This window comes from Tiliqua scincoides, chromosome 8, assembly GCF_035046505.1.
Source record: "Tiliqua scincoides isolate rTilSci1 chromosome 8, rTilSci1.hap2, whole genome shotgun sequence".
NCBI classification, from domain to species: domain Eukaryota; kingdom Metazoa; phylum Chordata; class Lepidosauria; order Squamata; family Scincidae; genus Tiliqua; species Tiliqua scincoides.
In genome coordinates, this window is record NC_089828.1 from 14,606,506 (window position 1) to 14,631,840 (window position 25,335).

The 25,335-nt window shown below is 42.8% G+C and overlaps 1 protein-coding gene across 1 annotated transcript; it reads right to left on the reverse strand.

Annotated features, from left to right (window-relative positions):
• Window positions 1–49: 49 nt before the first annotated feature.
• Window positions 50–22,203, reverse strand: AP4E1 (adaptor related protein complex 4 subunit epsilon 1). The gene is made up of 21 exons (XM_066636126.1): window positions 22,042–22,203; window positions 21,248–21,319; window positions 19,829–19,952; window positions 18,912–18,985; window positions 17,803–17,924; window positions 17,507–17,666; window positions 16,966–17,132; window positions 14,929–15,002; window positions 14,395–14,517; window positions 14,195–14,304; window positions 13,402–13,541; window positions 12,145–12,257; window positions 11,908–12,026; window positions 10,306–10,605; window positions 8,941–9,055; window positions 7,408–7,543; window positions 6,702–6,954; window positions 5,400–5,975; window positions 5,107–5,291; window positions 4,047–4,204; window positions 50–3,956 (listed from the first exon to the last, which is right to left on the reverse strand). Exons 1-21 carry the CDS (start codon window positions 22,201–22,203, stop codon window positions 3,796–3,798), a joined length of 3,444 nt encoding a protein of 1,147 aa, XP_066492223.1. The 3' UTR covers window positions 50–3,795.
• Window positions 22,204–25,335: the final 3,132 nt, after the last annotated feature.

Here is a 25,335-nt window from a genome sequence, read left to right on the forward strand (position 1 = left end):
TTTAAAAATAAAGAGAGAGTGTACCACAGGTACAAAGTAAGCAGACCCATTTCTGTTCCACAAATATGATGTTTATGATCGTTCTCTCAAATTCTGCATACTGACAGATAAATAGTTGAACGTTAGAGTTTTAAAATTCAAAGCAAGTGTAAAAAGAAACTCAGCACTTGTTAAGTGTGCAAAAGGCATAACTATCATTTAGTATCATACAATGCTGAACATGTTGCACAAATAGTAGAAAACTGCATAGGCCAAAAACAGTAGCTTTGCTAGCTGTTGCGATACATTGGATTTTGCTCGGTTCTCGCCTTAAAATTCAATACACACCATCCACAGTAAATATAAGGAAAGGATCCCAGAGTATTAATTCCTCCAAAATGCAGGCTTCCATTTACATCCATGATGCACAAAGAAAACATTAATATACATTTATACACTAATACCTGTAGATGGGTTAATACAGTGACATTTCAGTGCATTTTAGTAAATCCTTCCCATTAGGATGACAGTGGAAAAGCAGCTGTAATATACATATTAAGAAATCCAGCCCTGTTGTCGTCTTGCTGGTTGGTCACACCGATTTATGCCCTCACGTCCTCCAGAAAACACCAACTGCAGCTCTACTTTCTGCCACAGAAATGAATGGAGAAGGAGTTACAACAGCAACACTGAGGAGGTGGAGGCAAAACCTGCCCTCAGCCCTAGAACTGGGATTCCATGGAGTGTGCTGTGCATTTTACAATATGTACATAGCTTTTTAATAGAAAATACCCTGTTCACAAGGCTTTTTACACTTATCTGTATAAAAACAAACACTGACGACTACATCAAAACAGTGAAGAATTGTCACGAATCCACAACAGAATGGAAGCGTGTCCACCAGCCTACAAAAGGAGACCAGGAAAAACACACAAACACAGGCTTCCCAGAGGAGGGGGAAGCATTCTAAAACACTAGTGCATAGAGATGTACCACTTCCCACAGCAATACATACACCCATTGTGTGTCTTTTGTCAGGCTAATTCCTAGATCACACTTAAGTGTCTTTCTTCTTTTGAACTTGATAAAATCGCCATCAAGATGATGTACTCCTATTATTGTGAACAGAGCATTTCCTCCCAATAAGACAAAAAGAGCTAAGATTTGGCTCTAGGTTCACATGAACATTTAATAATAAAAACGGAATCCCCAAAATACTGCCATTTTGCCAGTTCAAGAGGACTGCTACAATTTCCTGCACTGAAACATTTGCAGAGCACACTGAATGCATCAAGAGACCAACCAGAGCTAAATTAGCTTTGCTGGGAAAATGAGAGGGGGGAAAGCACACACCAATACCACTGGGTGGAAAAGCTTATCTTTTGTTCTGGAAAAGTAGTGCTTGTAAATGCAGATAACATTCAAGGATTGCAGTTTTTTAATGAGCCCAAGGTTAAGACTATCTGCATTGGCAAACCAATATGGTGGCCTATATGACCTGTATATTATTTATTTAAGTTCAGGTCACACATACACACAGGCATTTTGGGGGCATTCCAGAGGCATTATGTTGGCACTGCAAACAAGTAGATCAGTAGAAATTGGTAGGGTGTTAACATTTTTCTTGGCTAAAATTAAAACCCCCACATTCAGTTCTCAGTAAGGTTTTCCTATGTGTTACTTCCTTCCATAGGAGTCATTCCAAACAAATAAACCTACGGACAATGACTTTCTGTCGGAAGAAGGCTTGAAAGCACTTGCAGAACTTAACCTCTTTGCAGATTTTTTTTTTTTAAAAAGTAATTTTACAATGGAGAAAGTCAAACTGGGCCTGCCCATCAAACAATGAGAAAAATATGATGTCACCTAATCGGACAGCCTTGTTTTTCAAAGAAAGTCGCACATTTCCACTTTACAGAAGGCTGGTAGCATCAGCAATGGTTTAAATTGCCCAGTTTAACACCAAAATCAGCACCACCACATCATCAGGCTTTAAATGGAGGCTTCCCTTCCTGCAAAATTTTAGCACTCATACCAGTTTCTCATTTACACCATGTCAAAATGTGGATTCATTTTTGTTTATTTCCACTCTGTCACAAGGGCTAAAAACCCAGGCTACAGATAAAACCAATGTCACTTTTTCAATAAGCAACAGACCCCTGGGATCACAAACCTTTTTTTAAAGCTCAGGCCTCTCATTTACTGAACAGCAAAAAAGTAGTGCAACTGCTGAACAGAGAAAAAGATCAATTGGGATGTTTCGTTTCTGCTGCTGCAGCAAAATAAAATCAGAGCTAATGCATTTATCCCACAGTACACAGGCGCTGCTAAGAACAAGGGGTGATGTGCCAGCATCTTGTATCTGTAAGAAGGTTCACACCCCTAACCAAGAGAGAAGCAGCTTCTTTTGCAGGAGCTCCTACTACCAAACAAAAGGTGGCTGTATCAGAGATTACTAGTGGGTGATTAGCTTGTATTCAGGGATACCCAGTGATCTATGGCTAGGATCTAAAGAGTTACATTAGGTGTACGCAAGGGCTTCAGCACACTTAGTGAAAATATTTTAAACTGTTTCACCTTTGAACATCAGAGCCACAACGATACATCATAAACAGCTTTTGAAAACCTGCTCATCACCAACAGAGACTTGCTACGACACATGGGGTCTGATGTCTGGGGGAAAAAGTCCTTTTGGACCCCTGCTCCAAAATAAAGGTCCTATAAAAGGACCCCTGCTGCTATTATAATGCAAGATTCTAAGTTCATCTATAGCCAAGGTCAATGAGCTTTACTATTACTGAACTTGGGGACTGCTGTTCAAAGGAAAAAAGAAGTTCTACTGTATTCATGCACAAGTCCTTAAAACACACTGAAAGAAGCCCTTCTGATGGCTGACCTATTGACATGGAGAGCTGAGATTATTAGTCACGCAAGTAATGTACACTGTACTTTGGAAGCCTGACATGGATATGCAGCACATTTATATGCAGCAAGCAATAGCTAGGGGCTTGCTCACAGTCTCAAGAAAAACTGTTCACAAGGAACTGCTGTTAGAGGATGATGCCCAGTCATCCCACAGCAAGACAGTATCAAGTACAGCACCATAGAGAGACTGCTGACACACTGTTGATTCCTTTCTGAAATGCAGTGAACTAGGAACTGCTCTTCCACAGCTTGGTCTTCCTAGATGGGTCGTTGGCAAGTTGATACAGCTTTTGTAAAATATCAGACCCCAGCCAGCGCCTACAACAATGGGACAATCGTGAAGGTTATCTTATCACTGAAAGTCTGTTTCATACACAGTTGATCAAGGCAGCTTAACTAAGAGTAGAGTAGACATTCAAGCAAACAAAATACTCTGTTCCAAGAGTAAACATTGTGCTTTTTGCAACACTGGTGGTTTCAAATGCCAGTTCAGGAGAAGCTCACAAATAAAAGCAGAAAAGGTTTTAAGTCGTAGAAGTCACATTAATGATGTAGCTTAGTAGTAGCTGATCCTGTGAATAAACTGTTGTGACCTATATAAGTACAGAATAAAAAATATACATACTGTGTGTTAACAGCAATTATCATTCATAGTTCATTTAGTTCCTTGTCAGAGACTGACAAATCCTGAGCATTTAGTTTGGCAAGCACTGTGAAGTATATTTGATCCTCAATCCATCAAATACACCAGGTCTACGCTTACTTGACTCCCTCCTTGACAAGCAGGAAAAGAGGTACCTTTGCTTTGGCAAGCCCTTGCGCAGTCACAGTCACAAACACACACACCACTTCATTTTTGCCACTGAGTCAGAAGAGGAGGCACTGTAAAACTCAGGATTCTTCCATCACCTTCTGACACTGATAAAGTAAACAGTCTAGAAGAGCGGAACACGGAGATCTGAACCACAGAGCCAACATCCCAGCATGGAGACGACAATGCAGTAAACAGGGGACTGATGGAAGCAATCGACATGCCACTATTCCTTCATTTCCTTTTAAAAAAAAGAGTTTAATATTTTAAAGGACTTCAGTAGAACAGGATCCTAATTACAACAGTTCTGAAGAACTATCGAACTACTCACCTATGACATCAACAATATGTAGTTTCAGGTTTTTTTGCAAGGTGCTTAGAATAGCTGAGAGGGATCCCCGAGATGATGTCATTTTTAGGTTTTGTTTGACATCATTCGAAAAGGAGAGCCACAGTTTTCCAAATTCATCAGTGGTGATTTTCATTGGTCTGAAAATGATGTGGTAAATATAGAAGTAACTACACACTGTTTTCCTGTTACTCCAAAACAGTTTTAAAAACAGCCTTCTGACCCATTACAATGAACTTGAATTTCTGCAGCACCCTAACTCCTAAAGAATGGATAAAGAAACAGCAGCCACTGTATCCTGTGGGGCCAGAGCAGCAACAGGAGGTCTCCTTGGGGTAAAGGAACATTGGTTCCTTTACCCCATGTAGAGCCCTAGCAGCCCCTATGTGTCTACTTGGGTCTGAGCTAGCTATTTAGCTGGAACAGAACAGAGAAGATCTGTGCTAGGCTCCAAGGCTCAGAAGGGGAGATAGGATCTGGCAGCAGCCTCTGCCACCACCCCCATCACCCTCCCGGGCCTGAACTACCCTCTGGCCCAACCTTCTCCCCAGTTTCGCTCCTTCCCACCTTCCCCATCCTCCCCTTCCCCCGAAACACCTTTCCACTGTTTGGCGGGTGCCTTACCGGGGAAGCACTCCTGCTTCTCCCACCAGTGCAGAGGCCCAGCGGCGACAGGCACTGGCCTCTCCACCCAGCACCTTCCCCCTCTCAGCTGCCTCAAGGGCCATTGCCCTGGCAGCACATAAGCATATGGCGCTACCAGGAGGGAGACTGGAGTGTAAGAATTCCAACAACTTAAATCCTGTACTACTAGAATGCAATTCTTCTAAAGCCAACACAATACCAAAACATGGTGTCTGAACTAGCTCTTACATTTCTAGATGCCTCACATTATCTCAGGACCATCCAAAACATTCAGAATATAAAAAGCTTTGGAAACAGTTGTGGGCTATCTATGATTCACGAAGTTGACAAATATCATGCATGGCAAGCAAACAATATAGTTCTTAAGCAAATTTATGAAGCAAACTTATGAAGTTACCTGATAAAATCCAACAAGGCTAAAGTTACTGAAAACCTGAGATGTGTATCCGAATCTAGATGGTAGCTGATGGAGCCAGAGAGCAGGCCCTCTGAACAGAGTCCCCCTATCTCTATGCACTTCTGCAAGTTCTCTATGCTGTGAGCTTCTATTCCAGAAAAACTGCAGCCAGGACTTTCTAAGATCTAAGAGAAAAAGAACAAAGAGATCCACAAGTATTTTCAGCCACCAGAATTTCATTTGAAAAAGGAACACAAGAAAACAGTGATAAAGTTATGACAACTCATCATTACCGTAAAATGTTCGGTGCGTTCAAATTCCAAGTTCACAGCTTTAAGCACAGAGGTGGTTTTATTGGCAAGAAATAAGCAAAGTAGGACACAGTCATCTTTCCAGACTTTACAAGAGTACAAAACGAGGGACGCATCACCACAAAGTTCTAAAATTTCTGAATGGGGATGTCTGGCTAATTCTTCGGGTAAGGCAGGCATCAAAGAAAGTTGCTTGTTGACTACTGACTGACTGCTTGGAGAAGGCTGAAAAACATCCATGTTACCATCCACACACAAAGCAGGTGGTGAGAATCTGAGGCCCAAAAGCTTTTCATTCAGTCCAGCTTCTGGCAGGGAATGAGACCTGTCAAACACCACCTTTGATTCCAAAGTTTCAGGAGAAGTCAGCGAAGTTTTCCTTAATCTTAAGTGTCCATTGTTTTGGAAGAGTTCCTTATTCTTAGGCAATGCATCAGAGAAAGGACTGAGGAATGAGCTAGCTGTGCTTTGGCTACTGGATGATTCTTTACTATTTTGGACTTCACCTATTTTTGATTTCCTTTTGAACTTCTGGGTTGTGGAATCTCCTTTGCCCATCTTTAAAAAAAAGAAAAAGCAAACATTTTTTTTTTAATGTGAGCAAGTGCAACTTATGATTTTAATCTTAAAAGTATTTAATCTTTTAAACCTGGGTATGCATCTGGTCTTTTCTCCTTCTCTTTCTCATACCATTTAAGAAATAAAGAATAAAGATGGGGGGATTCGAAGGTACACGCTTTGCTAGCAATTATTTGCATGGCAGACAGTGGTTCCTAAACTGCAGGCAGGAAATGGGGAAGGGGAGGGGGGGAGAGAGAGAGAGTGCAAAAGGGAAAAATGTGCCCACATTTTTAGCAGGAGAGACTTCCAAACTCTAGCCAAGATCTATAGACCTAGTATAGGTGAACCTGAAGGCTTGTACACATCTAGCAGACTATTTTTTTTTACTTCTGCCCCATTTAGCAGCTGGTTCCCATGACATATCACAAACTGTTCTTGCAACTCCCCTCAGTTTCAAAACTTTATGTCATGCAGGGTGGGGGACTGCTGTTTAACCAAATCCAAAGCACATGGGGCACATCAAAGTATTTGAATATTGAAGTAACCTGCCCAAGGATACCCTCCTCCACTGTGAGAGAACTTTAGATTCTGGCCATGGACTCTGCATGTATATATTAAAGGGGGACACAGAACATAACTTTGGGAACCTTAGTTTGGGGTGTATCATTAGCCACTGCAATGCTAATAAAGCCATTCCTGTGAAATTGCAATTAGTTGTCATACCAGACTGAGGCTGCTTTGCGACCCTAGGCCAACGAAGAGCGTTGAAGCCAATTGCTGCTTCTCTTTCTCTCCTTCCAAGAGGTCGACAATTTCTTGCTCAGGCTGTGATATAAAGTTATCAGTTACATGTTCCGCAGATGTGCTGCCCTGTAGAACAGGCTTGATATCTTTCTCAACTTGGTTTTCCTTTTTAGGGAGATAGCCTTCTTTTCCCCATAGTTTCTTCACACCACCAAGCTTCAGACTGTTGGTCCTAAAAAAATCGTAATCAGAAAAAGTCAGACCGTTGTCCAGGAAGAGTTCTGCCCATATGCTTTTGTCCCTCTACACCTGCAAATAATCTAAATTTGCTGCCTGAGGCAATATTGACCCCACAGCACCACTTTTAAAAGGAGCCTCCATGCAAGGTGGCTTGTCAGGATATTGCCACAGAGAGAAACTATATAATGCCAATCTCTCATCTCCCATACCATGTTGCTGCCTCTCAACAGGGGGAAAAAAAACAGTACTTTTTTTTCCAGTACAGCAAACAACAGCTTATAGGGATGATTTTGATGGGATAAATGGGCAGGGAGGGCTGTTAAAACTTCCCTAGCACAGCTATTCTAAAAAAATTTTAAGTAAAAATAAGCAGGCTGGGAGATCCAGTCATAGATCTGAGTTAAACCATGCATTGAGCCTCCACTCAAGACAGAAACATACTCACTCCTTTTGTCCTGCTTCAGCACTATTTCCAGAGATGTCAGAACCCAGAGAAAGCCCAGTTGGAGACTGTCTGCCAGTGAAACCAGTCGACAAGAATTTTGGGGAGAGCGATAGCCCATAAGGTTCAAAATTCAGAGCTGCAGAGACAGATCCATTTCTCGTCAAACAGGACTTCAGACTTCAGAATCTTACAGGGAAGTTAGGATACTCTTAGGGCCCAACCCTATCCAACTTTCCAATGACAATGAAACTGTGCCAACAGGGCCTGCGCTTCATCCTACAGTGGGGGGGGCAGTCACAGCAGCCTCCTCAGTGTAAGGGAACAGTTTTTCCTCTACCTTCGGGCTGCATCGGCGCTGGAAATTTGGATAGGTTTGGGCCCTTAGTCAACAGTGATTATGCTTCTACAATATTCCACATTTAGCATCCTACCAGTTTTACAGACCTATCATTCTTGGGACTCGGTATGCAGTGGATAGTGTGTCTTTTTTAGAAACATTATACATTTGGAGTTCACATTATCCATCCAGAAAGAGGCCTGCAACACCAAATCCAATATTCCCCTCCAGAATTTTGGCTTTGAACAAAAACATATCCCACAGAGAGATAACTAGACTCTTCGTATCTCTTTATGGAGCATGTTCTAATTGAAGAGATATCAAAGCTACTTTTTTAGTATAATGGAGCAAAGAATATAATGAGTCCATTTGCCACACCCCCATTTAAAGTGACTGAACTAAAACCTAGAGAGCAAGAAATACATAAGGAGAAAGGCAGGCTTATTGCTTGCGAATTCCACACATTCTTGCTTTTAATCCATTTCTGCCCAGCCCACAGATATACACATTTAGTCCCTGTTGTGCACATGCAATGTATATTTCTATATACATATATTTCTATAACGTATATTTCTATTTGGGTAGAAAAGGCTTAACACAGATAAATGTCCACATCAGAAAAAAAGTGCTTGCATTTTGTATGAAAGGTAGTAAAGTCACATTTTCACTATATACGTATATAAAGTCACAGTCACTATATGTATACGTATAGTGACTATACATATATAAAGTCGCAGTCACAGTCACTATACGTATATAAAGTATACAGTCACTATACGTATATAAAGTCACAGTCACAGTCACTATATACGTATATAGTCACTATATACGTATATTTCTATAACGTATATTTCTATTTGGGTAGAAAAGGCTTAACATAGATAAATGTCCACATCAGGAAAAAGTGCTTGCATTTTGTATGAAAGGTAGTAAAGTCACATTTTCCTTTGAAGATACAGAAATTGGATCTACTGACAGATGCTCATAATGACTAACCAATCCTGAGCCCATGGTGATAAACACACACAACACTTTCTACCAAGATCATCATCACAGTCGGAAAAATAAAGCATGGAGTAGTCTTAAGAGACAGCATTCCATTTAAAAAGCACTGGAGGCATTTGGATACAAGTACATATCCTTGCTTCGGCCTTCTAAGCAACCATTGTTCTCAGGTCAAGTAAAGAAGCAATCACCTTTTTCCTGAGACAGCTTCTCCTCTTGCCTTTGGTGATGAGGTTTATATGGTGCTGCACCACAGCCAAGTCCTTCAGCCACAAACCCATCTAAGAAAGATAAGGAAGCATCTACCTATATTGAATTAGAGTGACAGTTCAAAAACTGATTTAAGTTATGAGCCTCTCCGCTGAATGGCATCCTGCCTTATAAATTCAACCTGACAGTCATATCAGTTTTTATCCCTAGAAAGTTATACACCAATGCTCAGAGTGCTACCTGTAAAGACACTTAACTAGTGTAATATTCATTTTCATGGTTCATAATATTCATTCGAGTATATTTTAGGAGAGAACTGCAACATGTCAGACCTGCATGATGCTAGACTGGGCTTTTCTGCCATTCCTGAGCCAAATCTGCGTTTAAAATGTGAAGGAGTTTAAAGTAGGGTTTCTACTTTGGCACAGAGAGCCACAGAAAAAGAAAGACAGGTGTGCAGAATTATTCACCAGAGCCTGGTCTTATGCAATCTATAAACTAGAATTTGTTGTCAATGTATTCCTCTGTTTGCATCATTTCTCAAAACATCACATTTTCAGAACCACCATTTACTTTTCTAAAATATCAACATTTAACCATCAGAAGACCTCTCACAGAACAAAAAGATCCAATTTTTCAGCCATGTTGGTTTGCTTATTCTGTATCATGGCTTATTTGTTCTTAATAATCTATAAAAATTAATTGTTATAAGTAGTACCTTTTCTCCTTGACCTCCCTAGTCCAGCTAACAAACAGGAAGGCTGCAGTTCAATGGCAGAGAAACCTGCTTTGCATGTCAAAAGATCCCAGGTTCAATTCCTGGCATCCATAGGTAGGGCTAGGAAAGACCCATTTGAAACCCTGGAGAGACACTACCAGTCTGTATAGACAGTACTGATCTAGAAGGACCAATGGCCCGGTTCAATATAAGGCAGCTTCCTTTGTCAATTCGGCAGATTTCTTGCTCGACATGCCATAAAACAAGGCTCATTCAGGATTTGCACTTTTGACAGTCTCTAGAGTTAAGCCAAGCTCTCAGTAAAGCCTAGATGTGGCTGTGCTGTCTCATACAGAAGTCACTGCATCCAGGCTGGCCATTAGATTCTACTCCCCATGTCTAGAGGTTATAAATCACTGGAGATTCTCTCCGTAGGCTGTGGGGGACGAGAGAGATGTCTATGAAGGACTTTTGAGAAAACCAAGCACTGACTCTGAGCAATGCTTACATCTTTTGATCCCAGATATATACATTTTGAACACAGTTCACTCCCTTCATGTTTTGAAGAAAACACTCAAGACCCAAAGGCCCAGCAATGATGCACACAGGTATAATATCACAGACTCACCACTATGTCCTCACAGCTAGCATCAACTGGGAACACTTTCTTCATCAGTTCTCTGTCTTCCCCCAGGTGCTTTAATTCAAAGGCATATTGCCTCAAGCAAGTGTCCAAGGAGGTACTGAATTCCTGGATGAGTTTATCAACTGTTTTAGAACATGGGGTACGAGATGCTACTTTAGTGGCGGCAGCCATAATCCAGGCTTTGGTTTCAGAAGTGGCACTACTCCTAAGTACCCTATGCAAACTTGTCAAAACAACTTCTGGATCAACATTTTTCATAAGGTAGGAGTACTCCCCCAACACCTGTCAGGAGACAATTATAAACACAACCTTCAGTTTATGAACCATGAGCAATGACAATATAAACTCCTCAATATCTGCATGTTTGCTGAACATAAATTCCATGAAGTTTTTACGAGCCTTATTCTATGAGAAAAATCTCACAGAACATTCCATTTCTCCAGATGTTTCCCTTCATCCTGGCTGCTGACTTTTGTGCCCTCCAGCCTCTCGCAAGCAACTGCAAACCAAACTTCAAACTGGTTCTCAATATGTTATCCATTTTTTGCCAACTGACTCAGTCACCTCTAACAGTTTCTTGGTCCCCCTTCCAAGCAAGCTGATCCTGCTTCGCATTCTCAGACAAGGGAACAGCTCAACCTCCAGACCACATCTCTTGCACATAGTATAGCACACAACCCCCTGCTTTCAGTAGCAAACTGCCAGCACACGCTTAACTCTCCCAGTGAAATAAATGGGATGGGCAGCCCAATCCTATGCTGCCCGAGGAGCAGCAGCACCGAAATGGAGCCGGGGCACCCACCGGAGTCTCCTCTGGGGGAGGGAGCATTTGCTACCTTACTCTGGGTAACAGCTCTGCAGCTCCAATGGGTCTCCTCAGAGCTGTGCCTGCTATTGAGTGGGTGCAGAACTGAGGAAGTCCATGAAGGACTTCCCAACTAGGGAGGGAGCATAGGATTCGGTGACAGTCTCTGCCGCCATCTCCACCCCCCTCCTAGGCCCAATCCTCCCCTCCCTCTGCCCAGTTCTGCCCCCTCCCTGCCCCAAAAAGCCTTGCCACCGACCGGCAGTGATACTGGCTGCTCCAGCTCTGTGTCCTCCTGACACTGAAGCCCAATACCAATTGGCACTGCTTCAGTGCCAGTGGTACACTGCTGGTGGGAAAGTGCTTTACAGCATTTTCATGACACCCAACATCAGCAGTATGAGCATACCATCAGATTGGGCCCTTAACATGCTTAACTTTGGCTGTACTATACCCACTGTCCACAGCAACAATATGATGTCATTTGTCCATCACTGAAGCACTGGGATTCTGAAACCCGCATCAAACCATTGAGGCATACTCTCTCCTTATTTCTCACACTAACTCTCTCACTTCAATTCACAATTTGGGCAACCAGTAGCTATCTGGCATAAACTGTACTTGAAAAAGTTTGCAGCTTCACACTATTCCTGCATGAACAAATAACATCGTCCTAATTAATTCCCTTTTTTAAGAAAAGGAAAGAAAAAATGTGTTCAAAGTTTAATTGCTTATGCTGTAGAATTCCCATATGTCTTATTAAACGGACTTTTCCTTACCCAGCTCATCACTTGAAGAAATTTCTGTGGATAAACAGCATTTTTGTCCTCTAGCAACGTGAGATAAGATTGGACAGCATGAAGCCGCAGCTGACCATCTTCTTTCTCATCTTCAAATCCTAGAAAGCATATGACAATTTCTCTTGCAAAATGTATTAAGCAAGTGCTTTCTGTTTGTTTAAAACACACACGCGCAAACTCCCTTTTTCATCACATAAGTTATTTTGTGTTGCTCACCTTCAGCAAGAAGCCGTAGAAAGCTATTTGGGATGTCCGGGTGCATTTTATCTCCTCCTACAGAAAATACTGCATTCATAGTTTGGATGAACCATTCATTGTCAGGAGCATATGTGCTGGAAACGTTAAGAAAAGAACACCATAGTAGCAACACACTACAATCAATTTTCTCTGGTAGGTTTGAAGTCATCTATTCCAAATTAAAAGATGCTAGACTAACAAGAGAAAGTATTATTAAAATTGTCTCCATAGAATAGAAGTAAAAATTAGGTGGCTACACATAGTTTGCATTTACCATTGTGGTTCACCATGATTTCCAACTGTGTCCTGAAGGCAATCTCATATGTTCAAAAACATTCTGGAGGTGGCATAGGACCCTGCCACCTTTATTGTTTTAATGTAGTGGGAGCTGTTAAAACTTGATATAACAGAGTTAACACATATGCCTTTGTCCTCCCCTGCTGAGAGAAAGCAGCACCTGCCAGTACAAGACTGGGTTTATCAGTACATGGGATTTCTGTGAACTCCTCATTTGCCCCAGAATGAAAGGAAGCACCAAAGAAAGTGTTCAAGGAGACCATTAATATAGACAAATCATGCACTGCAATGGTTCAGGTGTTATTTCCACCAAAAGGAGAACAGGACCACAGAGACCGTGGGTAGAGGCATGCTAGAAACTGAGACTTGTGCTCTTCTGAAACTGGATACAAAACTAAGACCGAGGTCTAAGCCAAATCCAGCATAGCTTCTCAACCAAATCTAGTGCAACTACAAGTTTGTGTGTTTTAACTTAATTTTTCATAAAATAAAACATAAAATAAAAATACATGTATTCTGCCTTTATTTTATGTTTTATTTTATGAAAAATTAAATTATACTGACTGAATTGCAAGTACATAAAACTGTATCAAAATTGAGCATAGGGACTAAAACCCAAATTTATTTATCAAATCCTCCAGGTCACAGTGTGATAAGGATTAAATATGAAAGTTTGGGCACACATTTCTCTCTCCCCCCCCCTCCATAAATACAAAGTACCAACTTTTAAATTAAATAAGATTACACTGCTTCTGAAACTTTTTTTTAAACAGATCCCAGCAGAATGTACTTCTATTACTGCATAACAATTTTCTGTAATGCATTTTTAAAGCTTGCAGATGCAAATTTGTTTTAAAGACTGCTTCATAAATAGACTGGGTTCCCAAATAAACTCTTATGTAACCATTCCCAAGGCATCCAAAACAAATAAAAGGATATTTTTCAGCTAATTCTGCTATTTTGCCAGCAATGTTGATGATTGTGTAGTCATCCTTGCTTTGAATTAGATAGTCAAGCATCTTCTGAACTATGACAGTGACATTCTGTCCATTTGTAATTCTATACAGCAGCTCCAGTGTCTAATGGAGAAGGAAGAATATATGTGTTTGATTTTGGAAAAATTAAAACAGCAAGACAGAAGAATGAATAGGATGCCAAGCTATTAACATAATAAATCATAGCATTAAGTAGAATTGGGCTGTTAATTTGTGAGCGATGGTTTTGCACTAACCAGTTTACTGCTTATGGATGAAACAACAAACTGTGGCTTGTTGAAAACCGTGAATAAAAGCTTCTACTTTCCTCCCTCTTGTTTGCAAAGAATGGGGTAAAAAGAGGGGAACATGGATTATTTGTTCTCATGCGTGACCTGATATGCCAGCGTCTGCACAAATATATAATCACTAGGATCTAAGTGATTACCTTTTTATGTGGCTACTGGATCAACCTGACAGCACAATCCTATGCCTGTCTACTCAGAAGTGAGTCTCAATGTGTTCATTGGAGCTTACTCCCAGAAAAGTGTGTATAAGACAGTAGTTTAAATGTAACATGTTATTTCAGCTGATATGGCCCTGCCAAAAGCTAAGCGTAGATAACAATGTATTTTAAAAATTAAGATCAAAAATCAATATAGGCAGCAGTGTCCTCAAAATACGTACAATACTGATGAAGTCCCAATGAAAAAGGAAAATGAAAGGGTGATTCAAGTTTTGATTAAAATTCAAGTTACCTCTCTTTTAATAATGGGGTCAGGATGTTCTAGGCACTCAATTATAGTCATCTGGTGCTGAAGTGCAAGGATGGGATCCTGCTGAACAACATACGTTAGGGCCTTTAATCCTAGAAAGGAAAGTTACTGTAAAGTCATGCAAGCTGCAAATACTGGCGGTCAGTGTCAAAGCACTGGGTTACAGTTATAAGAGAACTTACCCAAGTACTTCAAATTAATCTTGGGTGACAGTACAAATTTCCCAATACATTTGGCAGCCTTCTCAAGTAAATCTGATTTCGGATAAATTGTGTAAATTGTCTGGACACACTCAAACAAGATTGCTGCAGGAAGACAAGAAAAAATGGTAGACCAGGCAGATGACAAGGCAATGTTTGAATATTAAACAACCTCAACATATCCACACAAGCATCACAACTTTTCTTCATATTAAAAAGCAAATTTGTTAGTACTTTTATTAAGGCTTTTGAGCATGTGTATGTCAATATTTCTAGTACTCTGTACTCTACTTACTCCAGACACATGCTCACTCCACTAGACAACACTTCAAGGCATGCATTTCCTACATATAAACAGAGTCAGGACAAAGCTTACTTTTTTACACCTCAGTTTAAGGTTATTTAAATGTATTATTTCGCTGTATTATTTATTAACCCCCACCAAATATAATCAAAAAACAATTCATAGCCAACAGTTTGCATTTTTTAAGATTCAGAAAATAAACTTTCACCTACCATATGTAATGTTGTGGTTTATCTCTGCTCTCCTTAAAGACTCATCCAAGACATCATACATTAACTCACTGGTCCTGTTAGAAAAAGAAACTGTGATCAAGAAGAGGCATTTTAAAAAAATTAACCTTAAGCCAGTTCTGCCCAACGTTGCATTTCTTCCCAACGTCACATTTCTGCCCAACGTCTGAGGAGCTCCAGAAGGATCTCTCCAGACTGGCAGAACGGGCAGCAAAATGGCAGATGTGCTTCAATGTCAGTAAGTGTAAGGTCATGCACATTGGGGCAAAAAATCAAAACTTCACATATAGGCTAATGGGTTCTGAGCTGTCTGTGACAGATCAGGAGAGAGATCTTGGGGTGGTGGTGGACAGGTCTATGAGTGTTGACTCAATGTGCGGCGGCAGTGAAGAAGGCCAATTCTATGCTTGGGATCATTAGAAAAGGTATTGAGAACAAAACGGCTAATATTATAATGCCGTTGTACAAATTGATGGTAAGGCCACACCTGGAGTATTGTGTCCAGTTCTGGTCGCCGCATCTCAAAAAAGACACAGTGGAAATGGAAAAGGTGCAAAAGAGAGCTAATAAGATGATTACTGGGCTGAGGCACCTTCCTTATGAGGAAAGGCTACGGCGTTTGGGCCTCTTCAGCCTAGAAAAGAGACGCCTGAGGGGGGACATGAATTGAGACATACAAAATTATGCACGGGAAGGACAGAGTGGATAGAGAGATGCTCTTTACACTCTCACATAACACCAGAACCAGGGGACATCCACTAAAATTGAGTGTTGGGAGAGTTAGAACAGACAAAAGAAAATATTTCTTTACTCAATGTGTGGTTGGTCTGTGGAACTCCTTGCCATAGGATGTGGTGATGGCGTCTGGCCTGGACACCTTTAAAAGGGAATTGGACAAATTTCTGGAGGAAAAATCCAAGCCATGATGTGTATGCGCAACCTCCTGATTTTAGAAATGGGCTATGTCAGAAGGCCAGATGCAAGAGAGGGCACCAGGATGAGGTCTCGTTATCTGGTGTGCTCCCTGGGGCATTTGGTGGGCCGCTGTGAGATACAGGAAGCTGGACTAGATGGGCCTATGGCCTGATCCAGTGGGGCTATTCTTATGTTCTTATGCATATACACAACAGGGACCAAATGTGTACACCTATGGGTTGAGCAAAAATGGTTAAGACTGTAGTCCTATACCAGTGGTTCTCAACCTTTACTCCAAGGTAAGAGAATCACTGAGTGCCTGCAGGGCCATACAGGGCGGGCGGTGGCAACTCAGCAGCAGCACTTCCGGGTCCATGCCACCATCACAGTAAAAAGGGGTTTTTTCGCGCTTACCCAGCTGCAGTGCAAACCTGGGTTTTGCAACTTCTCCAGTCGCCACTGACCCTCATAAGTGCAAACCCCCCCCCCATTTTTACTTAGTTGGTGGCGGTGCGAACCCAAAGGTGCCACTGCCACCATATTGCCATTGCTGCTGGTCACCACTCCCCTTAAAGGAGAATTCAGTGTTTCCCACTGCCCTGAGGGTTGCAACCAGTTTGGGAAACATTGCCCTATACCATCTCTCACATAGTCCAACAGACAATTATCAGAATCTTAACAGTACTCTTTACGTTATCTTAATTATTTATTGCAGCACCAGGATCCCCTTTCAGAACGAGAATCTGTCAAGACTCACAAAAAGTGATGTCATGAACAGAAGTGACATCATCAAGCTGGAAAATTTTTAACAGGAGTAAGTCCCATTGACTATCATTGTTAAAAGAATATATATAGTAGCTTGTTAAAAGTATAGGTCTGTACATTTCCTCAAATGCAGTCACATACCATGGTAGCATCAAGTCTAATATATTCAAAATAAAACATTGATATTGGCTCGCGACCCACCTAGTGGGTCCTGACCCACACTTTGGGAAACACTGATTTATCACATTAGTTATTCTAGTTAAGAATCTAATCAGGCAATGAAACACATGGCTCAGTGAGCAAAAAGTCAAGAAGTTCAACAAGGAAGAAAAAACCTACCTTGGATCATCTTTTCCAAGCAATCCCAATATTCTTAAAAGCTGGATTTGTAACCAAGGGGCTGGCACACTATGATAGTTGAAGTCTACAGGGAGTTTGCCACCCACCACCTGTTTCAGAATAGCTACAAAGCTGCCTGTGAGGTCTTTATATCCAGAAGAGTCTTCCTAGACAAAACAAAAATGCACACATAATATAACTTATACAATACCATAAAAAACCCATATACAACTGAAGCAATTCTCCAGTGCCTCAGTTTGTCTCTTCTGTCTTTTAATTTTCAATAAAGTTGTTCTCTGTAAATTTTCAAACTGAAATGCAATTCAGAATTAAAAACACAAAATATATGCATGTATCTCAGTACAAACATGAATACTTTTTTTAAAAAGTACACTGCGCTTCACTGCAAGTGAAATTTCCAAAGTACCTGGGCTATGTATGAAAGCAATGGATTTCTAATATACAGATTTCCATTATTTTTGTTACTTTATTTAAGGCTCACACCAATTCACACAATCATTCTAATTGTCGAGAACCCCACCTTGACCATTTGGAGATAAATGTGTAACGAAGCAGCCATAACACCCACGTCCCTATCACAAAGTGCTTTCCGGAACTTGTCGTGGATATGCTGGACCTGGTTGGGAGCGATAAGGTAGAACTTGTATAGTGCTTGAACTGCTTTTCTTCTAATAATTTCCCTAAAAGAGAAACAATTTAGTCACTCACTGAGCAGTTATTATTTATGCCTTATTTAAATGTATCTTGAACTCCATGTTCACAACAGCTTTTGAAACTCCATGTCCTAGGATTCCCTTTCTGTAAATAAATACTTACTTTGAATGCTGAAGCTTGTCTTCTATTAGTGGGAGGACAGCTGGAATCATTTCTCGTGGAAAGATCTGGCTTGCGACAGTAAGAGCCATGCACACCTCCATGAGGTTAGAGCTCTGCAAATCCTGTCACAGGCAGAAAAACAAAGCTGTTATTTTCCCCCCTGCAGAAAAAGAGAGAAGGCTGATTACACTTAACAACATCGCTAAAGCTCCTTCAGAATTGCTTTCACAAGTCAAAATTAAGTCACTGATAAGCAATCTTGCCAAACTTCACTAGAAGCCAGTATGTTAAATGCATTTAGATTTTAAGCAGCTAATGGAAAAAAACACACATTGAGCACCTTAATTTCATTCTTCCTCCCTCCCTTCTCAGTTTCTCAATTTCACTTTTCTAGGTTATTTTCTTCTATTGTTCCCACTCATTAAAAACCATTTCCCCCACTATTAAAGGAACTATTACAATAAACTTTAAAATAAATGTTCTTTTCCTTAATCAACTATAGAGTCTCCAAACCCCAGCCCGAGGGCCAGAGTTGTGCTTGTGGGGTGGGAGAATGGGGGTCCATTTAAGCGTGTGCTTTATTTCTTGGGCTGTGTTGGTGCTTGGAGAAATCCTGGGCATTTGAGCCCATTCATTTATTCATTCAGCTAAGCTCCATCTCTAATTTATTTATTTAAATTTTATTTAATTTTTTTCCCAGCCCTCAACACTGTACCAGATCTCTGATGTGGCCCTTTGGCCAAAAAGTTTAGAGACCCCTGAAAGTGTCTAAGCACACTGTGAGGTTCCTTGATTCTTTGGGAGGGGGATCGTTTTTCTTCACAATGAGGGGTAGGAGAATCAATGTTGACATCTAGCAACAGCTCCTCATACAACATAGGATGCTGTGTTATATCTTTCAAAATGGGGGTTCCAGGTAGGAATAAGGCAGCACTGACAAAAGGGAGGATTAAAAAAACCCATGTGTGAGAGGAAAACAACCCTGTGCCCTTCTGGATCTAAGCCTTTGGGCCTTGTTGAGGTTCTAACTGGCAAACAGTTTATTTATTAATAAAGTCAGGCCTGCGTTCAGTGTGATCTTTACCTCCAAACCTCCCACAAAACTGTACCTTCACAACTGTGTTCACGAGCAAAAGCAGCAGCTCATGATTTTCATGAAGGAATAAAGAAACTGCCAAATAACCTACAAGAAAAAAACAAATTGTCCATTGCTACAAACTACTCCAAACTATCTGCATTCATTTATCTTATTTTCTAGATGTATAGTCTGGTCTATCGCATGAGCTCAGGGGGGTTTGCAGAGCTTCCCCAAATGCAAAACACATCTTTCCAAAGGAATCATAATTATCCACAAAAATATTCATGAATTGCTCCTTCACACACACACACACACACACACACACACACACAATTTATGTAGCAAAAAAACTGGAAAAAAAACCTGGGTCCCTGTCCCACATCTAAAGAAAAACACAGAAGGGATATCAGCAATGAGACACAAGTATCGATGTAAGCAATTAAAGAGCTGGAAGCTTAAAAAGATCAAAAATATAAAATACAACATTTTACAGACTTAGAAATTAAAAGTGATCCAGTCTGCTCTTTTATGGCCCAATCCTACCCAACATTCCAGCACCCTCAATTCAGCCCCAACATAAGGGAATAAATGTTCCCCTACCTTGAGGAGGCCTCCAGTATTCCCCACCACCACAGGATGCAGCGCATGCCCCACTGGTACGGCTACATCAGTGCTGGAAAGCTGGATAGGACTGGACTCTTGTACACACTAATGCAGAAGTAAATCTTACTGAACTCACAGCACCAACCAATGTGATCCAGCCTGCTCTCTGAGGGCCCAAACTTAACCAACTTTCTTGCGCCAGTGCAGCTGCAATGCAGCCCTAAGGAAACAAACATTCCCTTACCTAGCGGCAACATCTATGACTAACCCCCCACAAAGCCCACTTGTTGATTTGGTTGTCTTTCTCAAGTGGAATATACACATTTGATGGTTTCAAATACATACCTACTCTTTTCTCAAAAAGGTTTCCTTGTTGTGCTAGCTTGATAGCATGAATGTATCCAAAAGAGGCCTCATAGCCCAGCATCTCACAATAGATAAGTCTCACCATACATTCCTTCATCAATCTCTGAAACAGAAGAAATGAAATTGACACATTAAAAAAAAATAGGGTTCTCTTTGCTTTGCAAAGATGTACAGCATCAATATTTTCAGGTTAGGGAATTCCTTGAATAGCAATTCAAGGATGTTATTATTGTTGCCTCCACAGCAACAAACCAACCAAGCAATTCTTTGCTAAAATCTTACAGTGACACAGTAACTATTACTGAAAGACAGGAGAGCTGAAGGGTCATTTCTGTGCCACATTTTTAAATCATGGGAGCTCTTGAACTAGCCAAATTCTGTTCTGATGAAGGCTGTAATTCTATGCACACTTAGGTCAGAATCATGATGTGAGAATGCCTCCAAAAATACATATGGCCCTCTAAGCCAATGCTCGTGACCATGACTTGAGACAGTAAGGGCGCAATCCTAACCCCTTATGTCAGTGCTTTCCAGCACTGGTATAGCAGTGCCAATGGGACATGTGCTGTATCCTGCAGTTGGGTGTCACTCACGGAGGCCTCCTCAAAGTAAGGGAATGTTTGTTCCCTTAACTCAGAGCTGCACTATCCTTATGTCAGTGCTGGAAAGCAGTGCTGGAAACAGTGTGGAAAGCACTGACATAAGGGGTTAGGATTGCACCCTAAATTCCATAAATTAATTATGCACTGCACAAATAGGTATTTTCTGTTCTCTGCTCTAAATCTACTGTCCCTCAGTTTCATTGAGTGTAACTCAGTTACAGCATGATAGAAGATATATGTTCTCTCCCCACTTACTCTATACCAGTGGTAATTGGAGACTGCTGCGCACTGGAAAAGCCTTCCCCAGCGCAAACGGCGCTTACCATTCCACCACGCCACAGATATTTTCTGTGCACCAGATCAGGATGACGCAATGCTCTGGGCAGTCATACCTATGGTCCAATGCTCCAGCAGGCATTGTGCCTGGATTTCTGGGTAGCCAAGATTGCCCAGAGCATCGTGTCATCCAGATCTGGTACCCAGAAGACCTACAGTGAAACAGAACAGGGTGGAGGATTATCCTAAAACCTGGATCTGACCCACAGATCCAGAGAGACCTGCTCTATACTATGCATAATTTTAAAAACCTCTATCAAGTTTCTCCTTTAGCCATCATCTTGTGCCTTGTTGACTGGAGGCAGTTATCTACCACAGGCAACTAGGTAAGAGGCAATTTACAAATCTGCTTTGGGCAAAAAGTTTGTGAAAAAAAACTGTTTATGGCAGACTGGCAAATGGGGCCTGATAAAGACAAAGTTGAACTTCTACTTGTATAAATAACAGTTTTAGAACATACCAGTGTTGTGGTGGGTGCAGAAACCATTGCTTTTAAATTCTTTAATTCCTGTTGGATTAATTTTTCTTCCTCCTAATGCAGAAAAATAAATAAAGCACATGGTTATTGCTACCAGTAAGATATAAAAGAAAAATATAGCTGGCACCCTGCCATATCGGTCAGCCCAAAACTGTTCCACTGGCTCAGTTCTTCACTCCTACCTTTGATGGGTGGAGGAAGGAGAGGGGGGAAGTAAACAGGGCCCTCCACAAATGGCCAGGGGCACTCTTATTCTTTTCACTTCCCTTTGTGAAGGTCTTCACTCCTACCCTGGATGGGTGGAGGGAGGGGGGAAGTCAACAGGGCGCTCTGCACATGGCCAGGGGCACTCTTCCCTTCCCATTCTGAAGGGCTTCACTCCTCCCTGGGCAGGAGGAGGGCAGTCAACAGGGTCCTCTGCACATGGCCAGGGGCACTCTTCCCTTCCCATTCTGAAGGGCTTCACTCCTCCCTGGGCAGGAGGAGGGCAGTCAACAGGGTCCTCTGCACATGGCCAGGGGTACTCTTCCCTTCCCATTCTGAAGGGCTTCATTCCTCCCTGGGCAGGAGGAGGGCAGTCAACAGGGCGCTCTGCACATGGCCAGGAGCACTCTTCCCTTCCCATAGTGAAGGGCTTCACTCCTATCCTGGGCGGGAGGGAGAGGGGGGAAGCAAGCAGGGCGCTCTGCGCGTGGCCAGGGGCACTCTTGCTCTTTCCCCCCTGTGGGCGAGGGGGCTGGCCCTTCCGCCGCGAGTGGCCCCCTCCCCGCCCGTACGTGCTTGGAGGCGAGCGCGGTGATGCTGCGGATGAGGCCTCCGAGCCGCGAGGTGGCCGAGCTCCTGCCCGCGCCCCCGCCGAGCCCGAGCCCGGCCCCCGCCTCCGGCTGGCCCAGCAGGCCCGGCAGGGCGCTCAGCGTCCGCTCCACCACGTCGCTCATGCCGCCGCCGCCGCCGCCCGGCGCTCCCCGGAAGGGAAGGCCCGTCCGCCCGCCCGGGCTCCGGGCCTCCGCCGCCGCCTCCGCGCTCACTTCCGGGCCTCCTGCAGCGCCTCTGGCCAGCAAGAGAGCAGAGCCCGTGGCCAGGCCGGGACCCAATCCTCCCCACACTTGCCCGGGAGGAGGCCCATTGACTACACCAGGACTTACTTCTGAGTAGGCATGCCTAGGATTGAGCTCTAGGGCTACAAGCCCATCCACACTTACCTGGGAGTAAGCCCCATTGACTAGAATGGGACTTACTTCTGAGGAGTCATGCATAGGATGGGGCTCTGAGGCTGCAATCCTTTCCACACTTACCTGGGAGTAAGCCCCATTGACTGTAGTGGGACTTACTTCTGAGTAGGCATGCCTAGGATTCAGCTCTCCTGCTACAATCCTATCCACACTTACCTGGGAGTAAGCCCCACTGACTAATAGAACTTACTTCTGATTAGGCATGCCTAGGATTCAGCTCTTGGGCTACAATCCCATCCACACTTACCTGGGAGTAAGCCCCACTGACTAATAGAACTTACTTCTGATTAGGCACACCTAGGGTTGCTCTGAGGATTGCAATCCTCTCCACACTTACCTGGGGGTAAGCCTCACTGACTATAATGGGATCTGCTTCTGAGTAGTCATGCATAGGATTAGGCTCTAGGGCCACAATCCTATCCACACTTTCCTGGGAGTAAGCCCTATTGATGATAATGGAACTTCTGAGTGGATATACTCGGTCTGCCTGATTGGGCTGTCAGTCTGCCTGCCCAGTGGGTAGGGGAATCCTATTTACCTCACACCAGTGACAAGTGTGTAGTGGAATATGTGGTCTTCAACCTTTTATGTGCCATGACCCCAATACATACATACAGTAGTATGAGACTGGGGACCCACCATCAATCCACCCCCTTCCCAGGACCCTATCTGCCCACCAAGTCAACACCCTCCCAGCACTGTTCACTGTAACCAAATGTTCTTGTTAGAGAGACCAGAAAAAGTTACCAGGAAGCCTGGCACTAGTGAAAGCTGTTTTGGCACAACTGGGACACAGTCTGCTGGTACCTGAAGGGGTATACTAGCTGCCTTCCCTTTTACCTGGTGGTGCTCTAGTCCAGTGGTCTCCAACCTTTTTCATTCCCATAAGTTGCTGCAACCCCCCAACTGAGGCTTTGCAACCCCATTGGGGTCCCAACTCCAAGGCTGAAGAACACTGTGGTAGAATATGCAGTGAAATGGGCCCCTTGCAGCCCAATCCTAAGTGGGTCTACTCAAAAGTAAGCCCCATTATGTTCAATAGAGCTTGCTCCCAGGAAAGTGTGCATAGGATTGTAGCCTCAGCCTGCTCAGGTCCTAAGGGAAAATGTCCGTGACAGATGTGTGTTTGAAGAAGTGGCACAAGCAACTGCCACCTCTTGCCAAGTACTGAGGGAGGGTATTGCCCAACGCTGGTGGTGATAACATGATAAAAATCTGTGGTGAAATGGCCACTCATCTTGCCAAGCCATAAGGAGAGTTTTGCCATGTGCCAGTGGCAAAGGTTTTGGCGGAAAGTGTGGTCTAGTGGCCATTTCACCCTATCCCGGTGGGTTAGGCCAGGGAATGTTTCCCCACTTCCATGGAGAATGTGGTGAAACGACTGTCTCATCTTGCCAAGTAGTGAGGTAGATTTTGCCACACACTGAAGGCAGAGGTGTGGTAAAATGCCCCCTCAACACTTTGCCAAGGTTTTGCCGCATATCAGTGGCAGTTGTGTAGTAAAAAAAATATATGTGGTTAGGCAGCTATTTTACCCTGCCAAGTAGCAAGGGGAATGTTACCACATCTCATTGGCAGATGTGTGGTAGATTATTTGTGGGAGAATATTTGATAAGTTGTTGTCTTGGCCTACAAACCAATAAGGAGCATTGTACCACACATTAGGGACAGATGCTTGATTAAAGTGTCTGGCCACTGGTGGTACAAACGGGATATTCACTAACTGTCCCAATATACCAGAGTTGCTGTTTGTGGTATCTGTTCTTGATAAAACATTGACCCCTGTTGGGCCTGTTAGAGACACTTTAATAAACATTAATGTGTACACATGTGCACTGGAACGTATTATCTTCAGGTTCTCCCCGTGTCCTGGGTCTCTAGATGTTGAATATTGAGTGGGAGATGGAGACATCTCTAGGGCTTCCTCAGTGGTGGCCCCCTTCCTATGGAATTCCTTTCCACATGAGGTGTGGCTGACCTCCTCTCTACCAGTCTTGTGGAGGATGCTGAAGACTCTCAGCCCAATCCTATGCATGTCTACTCAGAAGTAAGTCCCATTTGAGTCCATGGGGCTTACTCCCAGGAAACATTGGATAGGATTGGGCTGTCCCCTGCTTCAATAGACATTCTCCAGTCCCTTGTTGTTTTTAGATGTTATTGGTGCCTTAGGGTTGTTTTGCTGCAGTTTGGTTTCTTAACCAAAGAACTGCTACATGTTTTAACTTTTGTTGTGAGCTGCCTTGGGGCCCAATCCTATCCAATGTTCAAGTGCCATGCAGCCATGCCAGTGGGGTGTGCACTGCATCCTGTGGGGGGGGGGCAGTCACAGAGGTCTGCTCAAGATAGGGGAACATTTATTCCCTTTCCTCGGGGCTGCATTGCGGCTGCACTGGCGCTGGAAAGTTGGATAGGATTGGGCCCTTGAAACTGATAGGAGAAAGGTAGATTATAAACCTTTTAAAACACACATGCCAAACATGTGCACATGTTCCAAATGCCAGCATGCTTTTCCACATAACCACCTAGTTCCCATAACCAATCAGTGTGCTCAGAGTTGCAGTTATTCTATAATCACAATCAGAGCCATTTCAAAATTAAAGGTTCTAGTAAGAATTTTTGCGTTGTTGGGTGTTAATGAGTGTTTCATCTGTGAAATATTGATAAGTATGAAATGGTTATCCAGGGCATCCCTTCAACATTACTATAGCTCAGTGGTTCTCAACGTTTTAGAGGCCTAGAGGCTGCTGCCTGATTTAGCTGCATGGAGCTGCGTTCATGAGCCACTCACACAAGGTTTGCTCGCCCTTATATCATTCCATCCCATATCAGTTTGGGAAA